Source organism: Phoenix dactylifera, chromosome 16, assembly GCF_051530095.1.
Source record: "Phoenix dactylifera cultivar Ajwa chromosome 16, Ajwa_hap1_PhDact_Kaust_v1.1, whole genome shotgun sequence".
Taxonomy (NCBI): Eukaryota; Viridiplantae; Streptophyta; class Magnoliopsida; order Arecales; family Arecaceae; genus Phoenix; species Phoenix dactylifera.
The window spans coordinates 21183667-21203122 of record NC_143205.1 but is presented as its reverse complement, the minus strand read 5'-3'; the positions used below and the strand labels follow the sequence as shown (position 1 = coordinate 21203122).

At 40.8% G+C, this 19456-nt stretch overlaps 1 protein-coding gene and 1 long non-coding RNA gene across 2 annotated transcripts; one reads left to right on the top strand and one right to left on the bottom strand.

Annotated features, from left to right (window-relative positions):
* The first annotated feature begins 1765 nt into the window (after positions 1 to 1765).
* Positions 1766 to 6431, top strand: LOC149751168 (chlorophyllase-2-like). Its single transcript, XM_089927694.1, has 4 exons — positions 1766 to 1840; positions 3616 to 3709; positions 4673 to 4845; positions 5340 to 6431. Exons 1-4 carry the CDS (start codon positions 1766 to 1768, stop codon positions 6003 to 6005), a joined length of 1008 nt encoding a protein of 335 aa, XP_089783820.1. The 3' UTR covers positions 6006 to 6431.
* A 1115-nt stretch (positions 6432 to 7546) lies between these two features.
* LOC149751167 (uncharacterized) lies at positions 7547 to 10379 on the bottom strand. The gene is made up of 2 exons (XR_016398804.1): positions 9860 to 10379; positions 7547 to 7854 (listed from the first exon to the last, which is right to left on the bottom strand). It is a non-coding gene; the product is annotated as an uncharacterized LOC149751167 (long non-coding RNA).
* Positions 10380 to 19456: the final 9077 nt, after the last annotated feature.

Genomic DNA, 19456 nt, shown 5'->3' with positions numbered 1-19456 from the left:
GTCATCACGATCTATGATATGTGTAGTTATCACAACCTATGGTAGGTGGGCGATGCGAGAAGCATCGGCTCAAAAGAATGACTTAATATACCTCAACATAGTTAATAATATACCATTTAATATCAGTGGACCAGGTTATAATCTTAAATCTTTGATAATCCTTGTGCTACATAGGGACTTATACGCTTAACACCATTGATCACTTTGAGACCTATACAGGTAGATGGATCATCTTGATCTTGCACCGATCACTTTAAGATCTGTGTAGGTGGATGAGTAAAGAAGATTGGTGCTCAAACTTTGAGATCCATGCGATGGATGATCCAAATATTCATCTATCCACATGGATCTCAAGGCAATCAATGAATAGATCTCAAAGCAATCCAAATATTTATCCACCTACGCAGATTTCGAAACAATCCAAATATTTAACCACCTGCACATATCTTGAAGCAACCGCATGCATGATCCGAATATTCATTCGCTTGTCTAGATCTCATGTCAACGATGCGAATGATCTGGATTATTCATCCACTTGCACAGATCATAAAGTTAGAAAAGGGGAAAAGAGGGAGAGGGCATTTTCGTCAATTGAAAATGGAAGACTAACACCGATCGTCGATCGGGGAGTTGAGGGAACACCACTTTAGAACAGTTTGCAAAGTGAAGGGACTTGTTGGGTGCTGCCGAGTTTTGGGTTAATATCCTTTTTTTTTGGCCTGTTAATTACCATATGCAATATCGTAAACTTTCTGAGGCAGTACTCTCTCACAAGTAGGTGTAATTTAGATGTTCTAATAAACTTAATCTAAGGCGGTACTCTCTCACAAGTAGGTATAATTTAGATATTCTAATAGAATTAATCTGGTGCTCTAGTGTTGGTAAAATTGCGGCTGTTTCCTCACCAACATTAGTATATGGGAAGCGCTTTTATGGATGAACTTCCAAAGTTCAACTTCTAATAATATATTTGGTCAAGAGAAAAAAGCAAAAACATTAATTATACATGGTTGTTAGTAATGTGGCTGCATTTTGCCCACAAGTCTCTTTACAAATTTTTGAGAATACAAATCTCTTTAATAGTTGAATAAAGCTTCTCCATCTTTCCTATTATAATAAGAAAAAAATTTTGTTGGCAGACTTTTCTTCGCAATCTTGATATCCTTTTATAAGTAAACTTTATTTTTTGAAAAGACATGACAAATAATACCTCCAATAAAAATCATAATGCAATTAAGAGGGAGAAGGAATAAATAAATAAAAATCTTAATAAAACCATTTTCTTGATATAAGAAGATCAGAAAGTCGAAGAACGATCAATCAATCTATTTCCATTTTTACCTCCATCTCCAACGACAAAAGTACAACCCTACTATTTTCTTTAATATATTTTATAATAAAAATTATAAATATTCATGTATCATGCTAATTGTAACCCTCTAGTACAATTTGGGCTACTTTTCATAGACTCGCTTGCTTTTTGCTGACGCAACTCCAGCTTATGGGTGTATCCAACAGCCAGCAATCTCTATTATCAATTTCGAGAAATTATTTCTTGCACTGCATGCATCACGTGGTTGTGCACATCATCAATTACAATCGCTTGTTTCCTGTAATGGTGGATCGGGATAAGTACTTGATGAATGAGATCCACATAAATAAAGTCTGCATCATGGATGTAGTGCAAAAAATAATTTATCTATCAACTGCATATCAACCTAGATGACATCTCCCACGTTTTTCTTGGAAATAATTTCATGGTAACATGGACGTGCAGCATGAAAAAGCCTACCTTCCATCCATTGGTCGCCAGCTGTGGAACCACGACGTGAATGAAGATGTTGAAACTTTCTAAAGTTTTCCTTTCAGCATCGGAAAAGTAATTTATGAAGCATGGGCGTCTCTCTCAGATTTACGTGAAACCGAGGGAATAATAGAAAGCCGCGCCCTCGACGCAATCAGGATAGCATCGGTTTCTTCAGACCAAATTTTGCAAAAAAAAGATTCTCTTCTAACGAAAGGTAATAACGCATGCAGAAAATGACATGCGGGAATCGCAAATAGGAGTCGGGTTACGAACCTCGGGAAGCCACAGAAATTTCTTGTGGCAAGGAATTAGTGGGTTCTTGACCATTAAGGATCCAGTCGAGCTGCCCATGTCGAAAGTGGATAGCTGTTGTCCATTGTGTTGCTGCGACAAATATGGTTGGCTGCCAAAATCTAAACTTGATCTCCATCCATTGCATGACTGTTGTGATTGGATCAACCTCACCTAATATCAATGAAATTTGCTGCCTATGCATTGCATGGGGCACGCTTAATGATTGGAAGACTGGTTTTCTTCTATCCATGTCTGAATTGAGAAAGATCCTGACTGCTGCACAACACCATTTATTTAGAGGGAAGAGGAATTATATTGCTATGATGGAAAGCCTTTGCTGTCTGATTGTGTAATTACTGGTCCCTAGGGCTACTGCTTCCTTAACATCCAGTCCCTATCCCATCCCTCCCCACTCTGAAATCCCAAGTCTATCCTTCTCTGTCGCTCTCTCTCTCTTTGTCTCTCTTGTTTGCAACGCACCAGTAGCAAGAACCAACAACAATTGTCTTACCTATTTCAGATCGGACATACGGATGTTATAACCCAGTTTTACATTGCAGGCTAAATAGAGCATGTTTCTTGCGCATATCCAGATGCATTGAAAATTAGCAAATTTGATTGAAGCAATCTCTCATAATCCTCTTCTATGTAGATACAATCTTCTTTCTCAATGCTTATTGGGTGCACTTGAGTTCACTCACTTAGTGCTCTCGACTCTTTTTCTAATTTGGAATTATTCAGATGCAAAGGAAATGTTTTGATGAAGGGAAAGTATGATTCCTTTTCTATTTTAAAATGCAAAAGGATGAATATGATTAGATGCATAAGTATTCTTTTGTTGAATGCATCTCTTCATATAATCCATCTATTCGTCAAGATTATTGATGGCAGACCACTGCAGCAAGTGGCTCTGATGGCGCGATCATCTGAATGAAGGGCTTTGATGTCCCCATCAGTTGTGTCCCATGGGATCGCCCTTGGATTGATCAAATGCAGATTTCCGTGAGAATGCATCATTTTATCTATGGAGTCCTTTTGCAAAGCATCCTTTCGGGATGTCATGTAAGAAGAGAAAGCGTCTCTACGCTTCTTTTTAAGATACCGCGTGAGAAACAATTAGAGATGTGTCCGTAGAAATTCTGCAGAATTTTAAAAGAGAAGAGAAATAAAGATAGAAAGTTAAATCTTATCTATTTAGAAAACTAAGTTACTTTGGAGTCTAAGATAAATTTTTATATTTAACTAAGCATATATTTATTCAATATAGAATTCTAAGATCTCAAAATTTTAAATTCAATATTTTATTAATAAACCAACACCCACTTCACATGGTTCCTAAGATATGTGGAGTCATCACGATCTATGGTCATCATGACCTCTGATATGTGGGCGATGCGAGAAGCAACGACTCAATAGAATGACTTAATATTCCTCATCACAGTAAATAATATACCACTTAATATCCGTGCACCGGGTTATAATCTTAAATCTCTGATAATCCTTGTGCTACATAGGGACTTACACGCTTAGCACCATTGATCACTTTGAGACCTATACAGATAGATGGATCATCTCGATCATGCATCGATCGCTTTGAGATCTGTGTAGGTGGATGAGTAAAGAAGTTTGGCGCTCAAACTTTGAGATCCATGCGATCAATGATCCAAATATTCATCTATCCACATGGATCTCTAAGCAATCAATGAATAGATCTCGAAGCAATCCAAATATTTATCCACCTGCTCAGATTTCGAAACAATCCAAATATTTGTCCGCCTGCACAGATCTCATGGCGATGAAGCGAATGATCTGGATTATTCATCCACTTGCACAGATCTTAAAGATAGAATAGGCAAAAAGAGGGAGAGGGCATTTTCATCAATTGAAAATGGAAGACTAACACCGATCGTCGATCGGGGAGTTGAAGAAACACCACTTTAGAACAATTTGCAAAGTGAAGGGACTTGTTGGGTGTTGTCGAGCTTTGGATTAATATCCTCTCTTTTTTCGCCTGTTAATTACTATATGCAATATCGTAACCTTTCTGAGACAGTACTCTCTCACAATAGGTGTAACTTAGATGGTCTAATAGAATAAATCCAAGGCGGTACTCTCGCACAAGTAGGTGTAATTTAGATGTTTTAATAGAATTAATCCGGTATTCTAGTGTTGGTAAAATTGCTACCGTTTCCTCACCAACATTAGTATATGGGAAGTGCTTTTATCGATGAACTTCCAAAGTTCAACTCCTAATAATATATTTGGTCAAGAGAAAAGAGCAAAAACATTAATTATACATGGTTGTTAGAAATGTGGTTGGTTTTTGCCCACAAGTCTCTTTACAAATTTTTGAGAGCACAAATTTCTTTAATAGTTGAATAAAGCTTCTGTGTCTTTCTTATTCTTGGACTTGACTGCTCGCTCTTCTATAAATTGGCTGCACTCCTCCTCCCACAACATCCAGCCCAGTGCTCCACACACACAGAGATGGCTTCCGTGATCATTAACAAGCCTTCGGCAACGGCTGCCTCAGTATTTGATTACGGGAAGCGCCTGTGGATACGTTCCAAGTGAAACAATCTGATGAATCCTCTCCGCCGAAGGATATTCTGGTAGTCTGTCCTAAGGTTGCAGGGACCTACCCGGTTGTTCTCTTCATCGAAGGTTACCTTCTCTTTAACACATACTACACCCAGCTCCTGCAACATGTTGCCTCTCATGGATTCATTTTGGTTGCACCACAGGTAATGCACCCTTCAAATTCTCTCCGTTGCTGCAAAAGCATTTAATTCATAAACAGAAATTGGGGTTTGAGTTTCCCCCTAGATTGACTCTCTTTAATTTCACATTTAATTCCTATTGACTGGGAATCTTTACTTCGCGGTCCTTGATTTCAATCCATGAAATAATGTAAAAAAAAAAAAATCTAAATTTGGGTTAAAAGGGTTATCAACTTTATGCAAAAGCATGCCAATGTGTCAAGGACTAGAAATAACTGCAGCGAAACGACGGATTGGATATTAAGAATGCGAGTGGACAGGTGTGGTTTTCATTTTTTTTTTTTTTGCTTATTTTGAAATAAAAAGATCTTTTAAGAGCGTGAGAAAGAGAGCCGGATGAGATTTTACAAGTTCATGCTTGTGGGAATTAATTATCTATGAAATATTGCAAGTATATATATACCTATCAGGCTTTGGAAAGTCTCTTCTTAAGATTTGTATTGTCTGTTGTTGCTCAGTGCATCGTCGTATTACCTTTCTCCGAAAAAGACATCACCTCTGCACCTGCCGTCACCAACTGGCTCAATGTTGGGCTCCAATCCGTGCTCCCCACCGGAGTCAAACCCAACCTTGACAAGCTCGCTTTAGCCGGACATAGCAGAGGTGGCCATGCAGCCTTCGCTCTAGCACTCGGCCATGCGAAAACTACGCTAAAATTCTCTCTACTAATGGGTATCGACCCAGTGGCCGGACCGAGCAAGTGCTGCCAAATCCCACCTAAAATCCTCACCTACAAGCCCTCCTCCTTCGAACTAGAGATCCCGGTCCTGGTGCTCGGAACCGGGCTCGGATCGGAGCCAAAAAACATACTTTTTCCTGCTTGTGCTCCAGACGGAGTCAACCATAAGGAGTTCTACAATGAGTGCAAGCCACCATGCTACCATTTTGTGGTCACGGACTATGGTCACCTGGACATGTTAGATGATACTGCTCCCAAGATCATGAAGTGTGAGTGCAAGAGTGGAACTAATAGAGAGACCATGAGGAGGACTACTGGGGGGATTATGACTGCGTTCTTAATGGCTTATTTGCTAGGTCTGGAAGAAGATCTCAAGGCTATAGTTGATCATCCTCAGATTGCCCCAGCTAAGCTTGTCCGGCCAGTTCCTCACCGTCTGGAATGAGAAACTTCGGGCTTTGCTCGAGAAGTTGTCCTGCTGTATATTTGAAGCTACGGCCGCTGCATGTAGAGGAAGCTAGAATTCGTGTGTTATGTTAATTGTGTCCGAGCATACGTACATCTAAGACTCTGCAAATGCATGTTGGCATTCGAAGGGTATTTCCCTATTATTGTTATTACAAGTCTTCTTGTTGTTTGTTCGCACTGTAAGTTTGATTCTGATGCATGTTGACAGTGTAAGAGTTCTTCTCTGTTGTTGTTGTTATTATTATTATTATTATTATAATTGTTTGTTCGCACTGTATGATTCTGTGTTGTTTTTCATATTTCATCTTGGAGAATTCGTCATATTTTTACTTCATATAAATGAAGAAGGAGATTAGACCAACCGCACAAAATGGAAGCAAAGTTTTTGCGTAATGGATTTCGGATTTGTCGTTTGATAGTTAACTACACTTTCTGGAATAAATAAATAAATGGACAAATAAATAACAGCACACGTGTTCAAACTTCTTCGGACCAGTGCAGTCTCCTACTCCTATACTATGACAACTGGTAACGTGTAACGTGCGATCCAAATAGCAATCGTAGATATTAAATTTTGAAATCTGACGTGTTGGAAATAGTATGTTTGTAAAATAAATACATTTCAATTAATAGTGTCTAAATTTCATCAATATTATATCAATGTTAAGCATCTGAATCCACCCCGATTATGAAGGTTAGACCCTTCCTTGATTATATCTGATTTTCATCCTGATTATGTCGGTTAAGCACGCGCATCCTTATCATATTTAGCATTCACTTTGGCTCAATATGAAATATACTGCAGGCTTTACGCAATCAATCAGATCGTACACATACGTATCTTTGAAATATAACAATATGACAAAAAAAACGGTCAACAGATAGACAACTAGACACATCCTATTGATGGAGGGGGAACAGTTATAGTGACCGAGGGGTCAAAAACCTAGCATGTGAAAAACTACTCGTCATGTGCTAGGTCGGACCAAGTTAGACTAAGACAAGCATGATTTAGATCCCCAAGTCATTGGGGTAAAACTGAGAAAGCCTCCAATAGCACGGAAACCATCCAATTAGTAGCCTCCATATAGCCATGTCCGACCACACATGAGGTGATGTTTGATATAAGTCTTTGAACATCTGCCAGGAGCGGGGAGAGATCGGTGCCCTGCTACCCAAACAATGATCTACGTTTTTTTTTTGGAAACTAGATGACGATTTTCTTCAAAGACAAGAAGGCACTCGGCGTTTCTTTCAGGCAAAAGGACTGCAGGGATCCAGAGGAAGATCATGGTGTCATCAAAGCACTTACTCGGCGTGCAGAACAAGGGATTACCTGCCCGCAGGCAGTTGTGCGACCATATATCACCTCAGACAGCAAGTGCAAGCCCTTGTTTCTCCACGAACATCAACATGTTTGTCTCAACGTTCTTAAGACCACAGCTTTCCATATTTCTCTAATGCGCATTGCGTGTGCCAAACTAAAACAGAACGGAGGCTGCAAATGCACTTCAAAGAGAAAGAAATCACAAAACCATATTAACACATTTCTTTTCTATTTTTACAACACTTTACAGGTACTGATCCTACCGAGCACTCCACTCAAAAGAAGGGAGGAAAGAAGTAACACTGGAAATTATATACTCTATTCACGGTTTGCTGCAGATACCGCAGGATCTTCTGTCTTTGATCTGTTGAATGATTTCTGAGGTTCCAAGACAGGGTGCTGTTCCCACATTTCCAACAACACTGGGAGCGTCCATAGTCAAAGACGCGATGGCATCTCTAGCGGCATACGACATGTAACCGCAAGCGGTGCACTCCAACTGATTAATTAAGAACAAACGTAAAAGGTTAGTGCTCATTCCTGACAAGAAAACGGGGGGAAAGAACAAAACAACTTGAGCTAAATTGCGGTTTAGGTGCACTAACGAACAGAGATGAGAGATACTATAACATAATGGCATATGCTGACATAATGATCATCAAGACAATAGGATCCATGCCTGAAGGAGGAAAGTATCATATGTTAAGAGCATAATTCCAACAAACTTGAGAATAATTTAGTACTTGAACCATAAAATATTGGATGCTTGTACCATCCAACATTGGATCTCTCAACCGATGCTTGTGTAATTCATTAATCTCAACTTTAATAATAGATATTACCCTCGGCAATCCATTCACAACAAGGAGAATATTTCGAACCCCACCCGCTAAAAACCTCCCTAATAAGATGGCGCAAGCTTTTTTTTTTTTTCCACAGAGATGTCAAGTCATTCAACGTACTACTTAACGAAAGTTATACCGCAAAGGTATCAGATTTTGGTGCTTCAAGGTCTATTCCTCTTAATCGAACCTGCGTAATCACAGCTGTTCAGGGAATATATGGTTACTTGGATCCTCAGTACCACCAAACTGGGAAACTAACAGAAAAAAAGTGATGTTTATAGCTTTGGAGTCATTCTCCTAGAGTTGCTAACTAGGAAGGATCCAATTTCTTACAATCGACATCAAGAGGGAACTCTCACTTTAGATTTCATTTGTTCATTAAGAGAGAATCATCTCTTTGACATTTTATACCCCCACATATCGGAAGAGGGAGGAGAAGAAGATATTGAAATAGTTGCTCCTCTTACTGAATTGTGCCTGAGGTTGAATGGAGAAGAAAGGCCCACAATGACGGAGGTGGAACAAAAACTCGACACAATGCAAAGGTTCGCAAAATCAAAGCATGATTTCGATGTTTCACAAAATGGTGGAATGACAACAGGCTTGCCAAGCAAGATACCAGTTGAAGGCAATGCCAGCGGTACGACTAGTCAGTACAGTCTAGAGAAAGAGTTCATGTTGTCACTAGCAGAGCAACCAAGATGATTTCACAGGGGCAGAGAGGAATATGAATGAATGATTTGTTGGACATTAGACCAAATTTAGCAGTCATCACGGTTGAGTCAACCTATATGGTATCCTACAAGGCATCCTATGTGGTATAGTCAAAGAGTCTACAAGTTAATAGCATATGTCAAGTATCATGGCAAGAGCCATATGGGTTGTGATCTAATGAAGTGAAATAGTCATGAATGTCTTTAAAGTTTCCAAGTAGTCATGTCTCTAAAAGTTTCTACATGATATTCCCTGGAGTCTATAAACAATCCAATGCTAGTATTCATGATGTATCTTTAGTGTTCCCAAAGGGTGTCTTTTAGAATTCTATGTAAGTATCAATATAGTTCTCTTAAATGTTCTAATACATTTATGTAAGGGATATATCAAGAGTCACTATGCTGTTATATAAAGCCATGTAATGGTTTATCGTATAAGAAAGTAAGAAGAACTAATGAAACGAAGTAATCTTAGTGTTAGAACCCATCTACCCTCTCCTGCTCTCTCCCATTATATCAATTAGAGTGGTTATAGAACTTTGATGCTTCCGCTATCAAAGTGTGTGAACCACCACTCTTTCAAAGCTTACATAAGTTGATGTCAGACTATGAAGGGGGATGTTGACGAGGCTGAGTAGAATTAGATTGAACATTTTCATGAGGATTACATTGAAGTGTTTTTACTCAGATTGTAAAAGTTGCTATTGTTTTATTCACATGAAGAACACTCGGCAAAGTTTATAGAGAAGGAAACAGTTTAGGAAACAAACTTTTGAGAAATCCAAAAGAAGAATTATATATCATAAACCATACACTCCAAATGTCTTCAACAAGAACTGAAATTTTTTTTTTAAAAAAAGGAAAGGCTTTCCGTTGCCGGTCACCAATTATTCCGACCATTTAATTTTGTACCTTGCTACCATACCCACGTGAAAGAGTCACTTACCCAACGCACCACAGCTGCGGAACTTGATCCAGGACATGGCTCATGCTCGCGACTTCTTTGCACTCCTCTCTCTCGAGCATTTCATCGAACAGTCATCCTGCTCAACTGCTCTACCACTCTTCCCATATCCATCCTCCTCTCTCCAGTCCGCGTCCCACGAGGAGGACAGCGGAAAGGCGGAGGAGTTCACCGGAGATCCGGCCGAAATATTGGGACGGGACGTGGAGCGGCAGCACACGTGGGCAAGCCGCTCGCCGCGCACGGGGTCGCAGATCAATACCCAACTATCGCCCCTCCCGGGATTCCTTTTTTTTGACTTTGAAGTGCGGAAGTCCGCATGTAAGTTTCTATGCGTACCAAAGTCCACATGGAAATTTTATGCGCGCGTCCGTTTGTAAGGTTACCTCCAAAGGATAAGATGTAATATTGACTCTTTAAAAGGGGTTCCCAGCAAAAACTGCTTATGCGTTCTTTGAGCCACTAGCGGGTTTCCAGCGCCCGCATTTCCCTCAAACTATGGTTAAAAGGTTTTTCACAATTTTTTACATATAAAACCCCAGCATATTTTAAAATTACAGATAAGCCGGAGAATGTTGATTTCGTACAGCCTGTTGTTGACAAAAATTATTTAAATATGCATTCTGATTTCTGAACGAGTCCGGGGTTCCAGATCCCGCAACTAGTTCAAATTATAGATGAAGTTTTTTTGCATTATTTTTATATATAAAATCTATTTTGGACTTATAACGGCAATTTTAATATACTTACGTTAGGGATGATCTCCCACTTGAGTGAATCACGAACACTGGGGAGTTTTAGATGAGACAGAGTTTGCTGAGGTAGAGAGTAATATGAATTATTCAGCACCTGAGTACCAGTAGCACCGGTATGCTTTATCAGAGGACGACATGAGGGGCGCGCCGATGAGGCTAAGCCGAAGAGTTAAGTTGATATCATGTTTAAAATTCATTGTACCAGACGGTATTGTACTGTACCGAAGGTACTGCATCATGCTGGTATCAATGCGGTACATAGTTTCATACCATAATATTACTTTGAGGTGCGAATGGATCTAATAATATCCGTCCAAATCCGTTTTCATATTCGAATCTATTTAGATATGGATAGAAATTTGAGTATCCTACTAATATTTGTATCTGTATCCATATTCATATTCATCAAAGAAAAATTGATATGGATATGGAAAGACCAACTATCCGATCCGTATCGGAATATCCGATTCCATTTGTAACCCAATTTAATTTTATATGACCCTCATGAACTTTAAAAAAAATTAAATGAACACATTAATATATTATTAACTTGATCTATCAGCCACTTAGTAATATTTTTGATTCAATAGCCATAAAGTTTAATTATCTGATTTAAATCCACATTTTCGATATCCAACTTGCATCTGTATCGTTTAAAATAAACATGAATATAAATTTTTGCATCCGTTTAACATCCGTATTTGTATCCGCATTCATCAAATAAAATAAATATGAATATGGATATGCTAGTATCCTATTGATTTTAGCCCTATCAATATTTGGTATGGCTCGCCTTCTTGCATCGTACTGTGTACCGATATGGTAATAGAATAGTATCAGTACAGGATTCGATAACGAGATGGTGAATCTTAATCTTATTAATTGACAATCAAGGAGGTGGAGCAAAAAAAAATTATGCCATAGGAAGATCTGTAAAACTAATGCATGACATTGATGTGATGCTTTAATTTCACAAATCACATTCCAAATGCCTTGAGAGGAAAAAGAAGAAAGGCTTTTTTTCTTCTTTTGTAGCATAACCACGCCTAGGACCTGCTTACCCCAAGTCTCCATGGAGCATACAACAGCGAGCCCCGGTAGCGATGAGGACCTTTGATCAATGCATGCCCATGCTTGCTCTCATCTCTCTCGAGCATTTCATCGAACAGATGCCCGAACCTCGCAAACTTAAGTTCGGAAACTTTAAGGATTTCTGGGGAAGGGAAGATTTCCCCTCTCCCGAAGCGCTTTCATGTCCACGCGAGTTCCCCCATGGAATATGGATCCTGCCTTACAGACGATTGTCACCTTTCTAAAAGTTCTTCTCCTGCTCTTTAGACCTACTGAGGAAAGGGAATCTTGTATAGATAGAGGACCCATATTTGCCCAAGAAGAACAAGCCACCAAAGATCATAGGTTCAAACAAAAGGAGATAGCCATCCCGAACCTAATCTTTGCAAAAAAGCGCGTACCTTACTTTTATGTTTACGAGTCAAAGTTCTAGCACACGAAAATCGAAGTATATACTTTATTCGATACAAACTCTATTTTTTTGAGGATCTCCTGCTCCGCCTAATAAGGGTGGCAATCAGATCGGGTCGGACATAAACGAATCGGGTCAGATGCAAGTCGGGTCATAAAATCATAAACCTGAACCCGATCAGAAAATTATAACCTGAACCTGACCTGTTTATTAAATGGGTAATCCGACCCGACCCGTTTAACCCGTTTAATAAATAGGTAACCTATTTAACTCAACCCGACTCGTTTAATCAAACCCGACCCGTTTAACTATTGGAATTAAATTAGATAGTTAGCGTATAAGCCATGAACAGTGCCAACATAATTTACAATAAATCCACCAATATTAACACGATCGTGCAATTTTTTTTTAAAAAAAAATTAACCAGAAATTAAAAAAAAAAAAAAAGAAAACACGGAGAGGAACAAGGGGAGGAGAGAAATTAACTTCAATTTTCTTATTAAAAAAATAAAAGAAAATGGAAACAGGAGCCCTCAAAATCTCTGATCTTGGATTTTAGGCGCCATCCCCAAATTTTTTTCTCTCCAAAAATCATCGACGGCTTCGATTCGGGTGGGGGGAAAAAATCTGTAAGCCCTAGCTTTCACTATGAATCAAACCATAAAAAGTAAAAACCAAACCATTTCCCTCCACCGGCATACCTGCTGCTGGACCCTCTGTTTCGCCGCCCTCTGTTTCATCTCCCCGCCGCTGCAAGAGCTCCACCGTCCACTCCCCTCTGTGTAATCAAGGGTTCGGCTTCGAACCCTGTTCCACCGCCACCCTCCCCACCCCGCACACATCCCACTGTCCCTCCGCCGCACCCTCATCTCCGAGCCGCCGCCGCCGCCCCTCTTCGCCATGGCCACCGCCCCTTTCTTTTTCCCCCATTCCGCCGCATCCTCCAAACCCCTTTCCCCCCTCACTCCACATCCCTCCCTCTTCGGGCCATCCCAAACCCGTGACCCGACTTCACCCCCAGCCCACACCCCACTTCATCAGGCCGCAGCCCTTCGATCCAGCCCAGCTCACCAAAAATCACCTCCCGTCCTCCCGCTTCCCCTCACAACGGGCCCATGGGCCCCAAACACCAGAAGCCTAGCACCCCAGCCCGCAGACCCCTTCTTCTCATGGGCCAAGTCAACAGGGCCGCGCCAATTCAAGGCCCAAGCTGCTTTGCCCAATAGGCCCTATTCTACTGCAGGCCCGCACAACACCTTCCTCTCTGCTCCTCGCACCACTTGACGAGCCGGCTTACCGTACTTTGATCGTCGCCCCAGCCCAGGTTAGGCTTTTTCTCTTACTGCAAATTTTATTTGTTTGTCTAAATTTAGAATTAATTAACTCTTATATGCGCTATTGATATTGCTTCCTGAAAATTCAACACATCCACTCCTAACAACACCAAAACCCAAGTAGTGGCCTATCTTTGCTATTAATTGTAAGGTACCTAATCTTTGGGAGTTCTTCGAGGCTATGTACAGCCTTGCAACACACTAAAAACTAGTACTATTTGACTGCAATTACTTACCTAGATTTATTACAAAACCAATTTCAATTGCTAGAGTTAGCTTCCAATTATATTGAGCATATACGTTGCATTTTATACATCATTTTCATATATTAGGTATGCCTAGGAATTACCACTGTCTTCGCATTGTAGGGCCAAACATAATTTAGCACCCTCGGTGTATGCACCGTCGTAGTGGTCGTGTCGTCCCGTATTTTGAAACTCAGTCTACCATGGATGCCCGCATCGACGCCCTACTGAAGGCAGTCGAAGCCCTAACCACTAAGTCTACCCAAACCAATGCCTGCCTCGAATCGGTTGAGTCCTCCCGATAGAGACTCGTTGAATCTAAAGAAAATAACGTCACCCACTCCCCAGGTCTAGACTTCAATGAAACACGGCTCAGTTCGCCAGGTTACTTTTGACCATATACCTTTACAAGGCCGTCAACGTGCCTACCCTTGCCCTAGAGGAGCGAGCATCTTTCCCTATGCTGATCGAGGTCATCGCTTTACTATGGAACCTAGACAGCCTCATGACCATGATAATAATGTGATGAAAGGCATTCGGATCGAGGCCTCCACCTTTGATGGTCACCTTGACCCAGTGGTCTTCTCAAACTGATTGCTCAAAATGGACCACTTTTTTAAGTAGTATAATTTGTCTGAAGAGAAGAAGGTTCGGTTCACCAGAATGAAGCTCATCAGTCGAGCTAAACTTTTCCGGCAAAGCACCGAACATTTGTTAGCTAGGAGATATCAACATATAATAACTGATTGGGGAGAGATGAAAGAGAGACTTAAAGAAAAATACCTACCCCTTAACTACCAAGACGTTCTCCTTAACTGATGGAATACTAAGTCCATATTTATAAGGCGCCCTGACACATGGAGCACTTCTACGGGCCCTAATTCCTCAGGGTCCAAACCTTCTGTAGGGTCCAGTACTCCTAGGCCCCCTCCTACTACCCATGTCCCAAGTCAAAATACTAACGACAAGAAAATTCTTGGCGAGCCTCTCAAACCACATTCCAAAATTTGGTGTTACAAATGCCAAGATCTTGGTCACGTTGCCTCCCAATGTGCTCACAAATCTTTCGTTATTGCTCAGCAAGAGCAGGGAGGTGACACAGATGACTTAGAGGAGCAAATCTATGAACTAAACTTCGATGACATTCAGGACATTGAGGAAGAGTGTGATAACAAACCTGAAACTCTAGGATGCACCGACACTACACCTAGCTCGCTTGAATAGTCAGATAGCGAGTCTGGCCAGTCCACCATACGTGTAGTTAGATATGCCCTCGCATAACCCATCGAAACTGATGTTAGGATTTCTGAGCCTGCATATGCATTTGCACAACACATTCATAAGTTGCATCAGAAAATCCATAAGGGCATTCATGCACGTACTGCTCATAATAAGATGCAAGCTGATTACCATGCTAAAGAATTTCAAACTTGGGGTTACGTAATGATCCGTCTTAAGAAAGTACAATTTCTTAGTATTGGACCATTCAGGGTGTTGCACAAGGATGACACTGATGCCTATACCATTGACTTTCCATTTGATTTGGGTAATAACCTTACTTTTAATATCACTGATTTGGTTGCAAGACCTGATAACTCTTTTGCTGAACCCTCTACTAAGCCAATTGCTTATCCTATTGCTGATTCCATGCCATCTTCGTCTCCTTTTCTCCTCCATCGAGCATAAAAAGAGTATATTGATACTATTTTAGCCGAGCAAATAGTTTTTACCAGTGATGGAGGCATCCAGCATTTTCTGATTCGTTGGCGAAGACGACCAAAGTCCGGCTACACTTGGATCCAGTGCGAGAAGATACCGCCAATTGATCCGAACTTGTTAGCATATGACCGGGGCTTTACCGAGCCATTTTCATCGAGGTCGACTTCTTTCCACCCAGGGAGAGTTGGTGCGGACATTAGTGCCAGGTCAGCCGGTTGCCACAGGATCCAGCCAACTTAGCAGGTCCCAGTCGATTCAGCCAGCCTAATTTTATTTTGGATTGATTTATTTTAGTTGGATTTATTTTATGTTGATTGGGTTTATTTGCATATTGTCATTTTAGGGCTTTTTTGTGATTGTTTTATTTATAGGTGTCTATTTGTTATTTTGTGATCCTATATATATGGGTCCATGCTCATGTTTAGGATTTGATAAATGATGAATAAAAATTAGCCTTCTTTCTCTTCTTATTCTTCTTTCTCCTCCTTCCTTCTCTTCTCTTTCTCCCTCTTATTCTCCTCTGTCCTGCATCAGGAGGTCTTGGCAAGAAAAGGTTGGGGAAGGGGTTCTGGCTATTTATTTTGTAGGATCAAAGATGAATCTATTTTATATATTCTTGTTAAATATCCCTTTGCCAAAAGCTTGTGGTTCATTTTGAAAATACAACTCAAGATAAAACGCCGGCACGAAGATATCTGGGATCTTTGGAGTTTGGACTGCATGGCAGAATAAAAAAAATGGTAGTTATGAGAAGAGGATGGGACCAGCTCAGCATGACTTTATGTTGGCACATTTGGTTAGCACAAAACTTTTGTATTTTTCTCCTAAGCGTTGAAACCCATTAGGATATGACACTTTCTCTAGGTATTTTTTTTCAGGAGCTTACATGTTTATAAAGCATATCTAGTTTGAATTAGCTCCGGCATTAGATTGCAAGACCTAGTTCAGTGTTTGCATCATCGACATTATTGATTAGCTTCCTGTTGAAATTCGAGTACAGTGCCAAGATTAGTCCAACTTTAATAGTTGAATTCATCAGTAATTTTAAAATACGTCAGGGTTTTAAAGTTAAATCGCGGCATCGATAATTTCAGGGTTTAAAATGTAAAAATTTGAAAAACATTTACTTGAAGTTTAAACTAATTCCGAGATCTGGAACTCCGCTGCCGGTTCAAATCACGCAAAGATTTTTTTTTTCTATAACCCCTGCAAAAGGCTGTTGCTGCATCTTATCGTTTTTTTTTTTTTTTTTTTTTTTTTGCTAATGAAAAGGGGTAGGGGGGAGGAAGGGACAAGCCCACCCCCGCGTAGCAGCCCCCACTGGGCCCCCGCCCCGCCAGGAGAATGTTCGATGCGGGCAGAAATGGCCGTGTGTTGGGCACCCCGACCGGTTTTACTCATACCCTCCCCACCCGTGGGCCCGGCTCAGCTACTCCTCTGAGCTCTGGCTCGAGTCCCACGTGTGAGTACGTCACACCCGGCACCACCCCGGCTACTAGCGGTTCAAGAGCGATCCTACACCACAAGTCCAAGCAGTGGCCAAAGTAGTGACCTCCGGTCCACAATTTAATCGTCGCCGCAGCGATTCGAACTTGGGACCTTGTGGTTAGAATTGCTGCCCAGTACCACTAGGCTACCACCTTGGTGGCTCATCTTATCGTTTTGGTTTGCAAAACTACCGCCTTAACATGCAGCCGCTCGCATAAAATTTCTATATCGAAGTAAATCCGCAAAGAAGTTTATATGCGGCCACCTGCACTTCAAAGTCGAACGAAGGAATCGTTGGAGAGGAAGCCGTTGGGGGTATTGACTGCGACGCTGCGTCCACGTGTACGGCGAGCAGCTTGCGCACGTCGGCGATCTCCCCTCCCTTGCCGCTGTCCGCCTCGCGTGCCGCGGCCTGGAGGATGATGGATGGGCGGAGCGGTAGAGCAGTTGAGCTGGGCAGCTGTTCGATGAAATGCTCGAGAGAGACTAGAGCAAGCATGGGCATGCATTGATGAAAGGTCCTTATCGCTACCGGGGCTCGCTGTTGTATGCTCCATGAAGACTTGGGGATTGGGGTAAGTGGGTCCTTGGCGTGGTTACGCTAGAAAAGAAGAAGAGAAGCCTTTCTTCTTTTTCCTCTCAATTCTAGATGATGGCATTTGGAATGTGATTAGTGAAAATAAAGCATCACATCAATGTCATGCATTAATTTTACAGATCTTACTATGGCATAAATTTTTTTTGCTCCACCTCCTTAATTGTCAATTAACATGACCAAAATTCACCATCTTGGTATCTGTACAGATACTATTCTATTACCATATCGGTACGCGGTACGATACGAGATGGTGAGCCGTACCAAATATCGATAGGGCTGAAATCGATAGGATACTAGAATATCCATATTCGTATTTATTTTGTTTGATGAATGTAAATACGAATACGGATATTAGTCGGATGCAAAAATTTATATCCATATTTATTTTAAATAAACACAGATACAAATCGGATATCGAAAATATGGATACAAATTGGATAATTAAACTTTATGACTATTAAATCAAAATATTTTTAAGTGGCTGATAAATCAAGTTAATAGTATGTTAATATGGTCATTTAATTTTCTTAAAAGTTCATGAAAGTTATATAAAATTAAATAGAGTTACAAATGGAATCAGATATTCGGATACGGATCGGATAACTGGTCTATCCATAGCCATATCCATTTTTTTTTATGGATATGGATACGGATATGGATATTAGTAGGATGCTCAAATTTTTATCTATATATAGGTAGATTCGGATACGAAAATGGATTCGGATGAATATTATCCGACCCACTCTCATCCCTAAATATTATTATGGTACGAGACTACATAGCCCTTCGATACTGGTATGATGCGATATGTCCGGTACGGTACGATACCAATCAGCACGATGAATTTTAAACATGATATCAACTCAACTCTTTGGCTTAGCCTCATTGACACACCCCTCACGTCGTCCTCCGCCAAAGCATACCGGTACAACTGGTACTCAGGTGCTGAATCATTCATATTACTCTCCACCTCAACAAACTCCATCTCATCTAAGCCTCCCCAGTGCTCGTGATTCACTCGAGTGGGAGATCATCCCAAATGTAAGTATATTAAAACTGCCATTATAAGTGCAAAATAAATTTTATATATTAAAAAAAGGGGAAAAAACTGAATCCATAGTTTGAACTAGTTGCGGATCTGGAACCCCGCGACTAGTTCAGAAATCAGAATACATATTTAAATAATTTTTGTCAACGCAGCCTATACAAAATCAACATTCGCGAGTTTATCTGTAATTTTAAAATAGATAGGGTTTTATATGTAAACAATTGTGAAAAACCTTTCGCCTTTAGTTTGAGGTAAATGCGGGCGCTGGAAACCCGCTAGTGGCTCAAATAACGCATAAACAGTTTTTGCCGGGAACCCCTTGTACGGAGTCATCATTACATCTTATCCTTTTGGACATTAGTAAACTTACAAACGGACGCGCGCATAAAATTTCGTTGCGGAAGTTAGTACGCATAGAAATTTACATGCGGACTTTGGCACTTCAAAGCCAAACAAAGGAATCGTGGGAGGGGCAATGGTTGGGTATTGATCTGCGTCCCTGTGTGCGGCGAGCGGCTTGCCCACGTGTGCAGCCGCTCCACGTCCCATCTCAATCTTTCGTCGGCCCCGCCGGATCTCCGGTGAACTCCTCGGCCCTTGCCGCTGTCCTCCTTGTGGGACGCGGACTGGAGAGACGAGGATGGATATGGGAGGAGTGGTAGAGTAGTTGAGCAGGATGACTGTTCGATGAAATGCTCGAGAGAGAGGAGTGCCAAGAAGGCGGGAGCATGAGGCATGTCCTGGATCAAGTTCCTCAGCTGTGGCCAGCGGCGGCTCAATACATTCTGGGGCCTAAGGCGAATCTAATGAACGAGGCCTTTTTTTTTAATAATAATTTTTTTTAATAAATATAAAATATTTAAAAAAATATATGAAAATAGATAGCTATCAAGTACACTATTTCAATAA

Bases quoted from the DNA above. Each gene is read 5' to 3' on its own strand.
- LOC149751168 (XM_089927694.1), top strand. From the start codon at position 1,766: ATGGACGTGCAGCATGAAAAAGCCTACCTTCCATCCATTGGTCGCCAG. The intron at 3,710-4,672 runs GTGGATGAGTAA...ATACGTTCCAAG, and splicing joins TCGCTTTGAGATCTGTGTAG to TGAAACAATCTGATGAATCC. The intron at 4,846-5,339 runs GTAATGCACCCT...GTTGTTGCTCAG, and splicing joins TCATTTTGGTTGCACCACAG to TGCATCGTCGTATTACCTTT.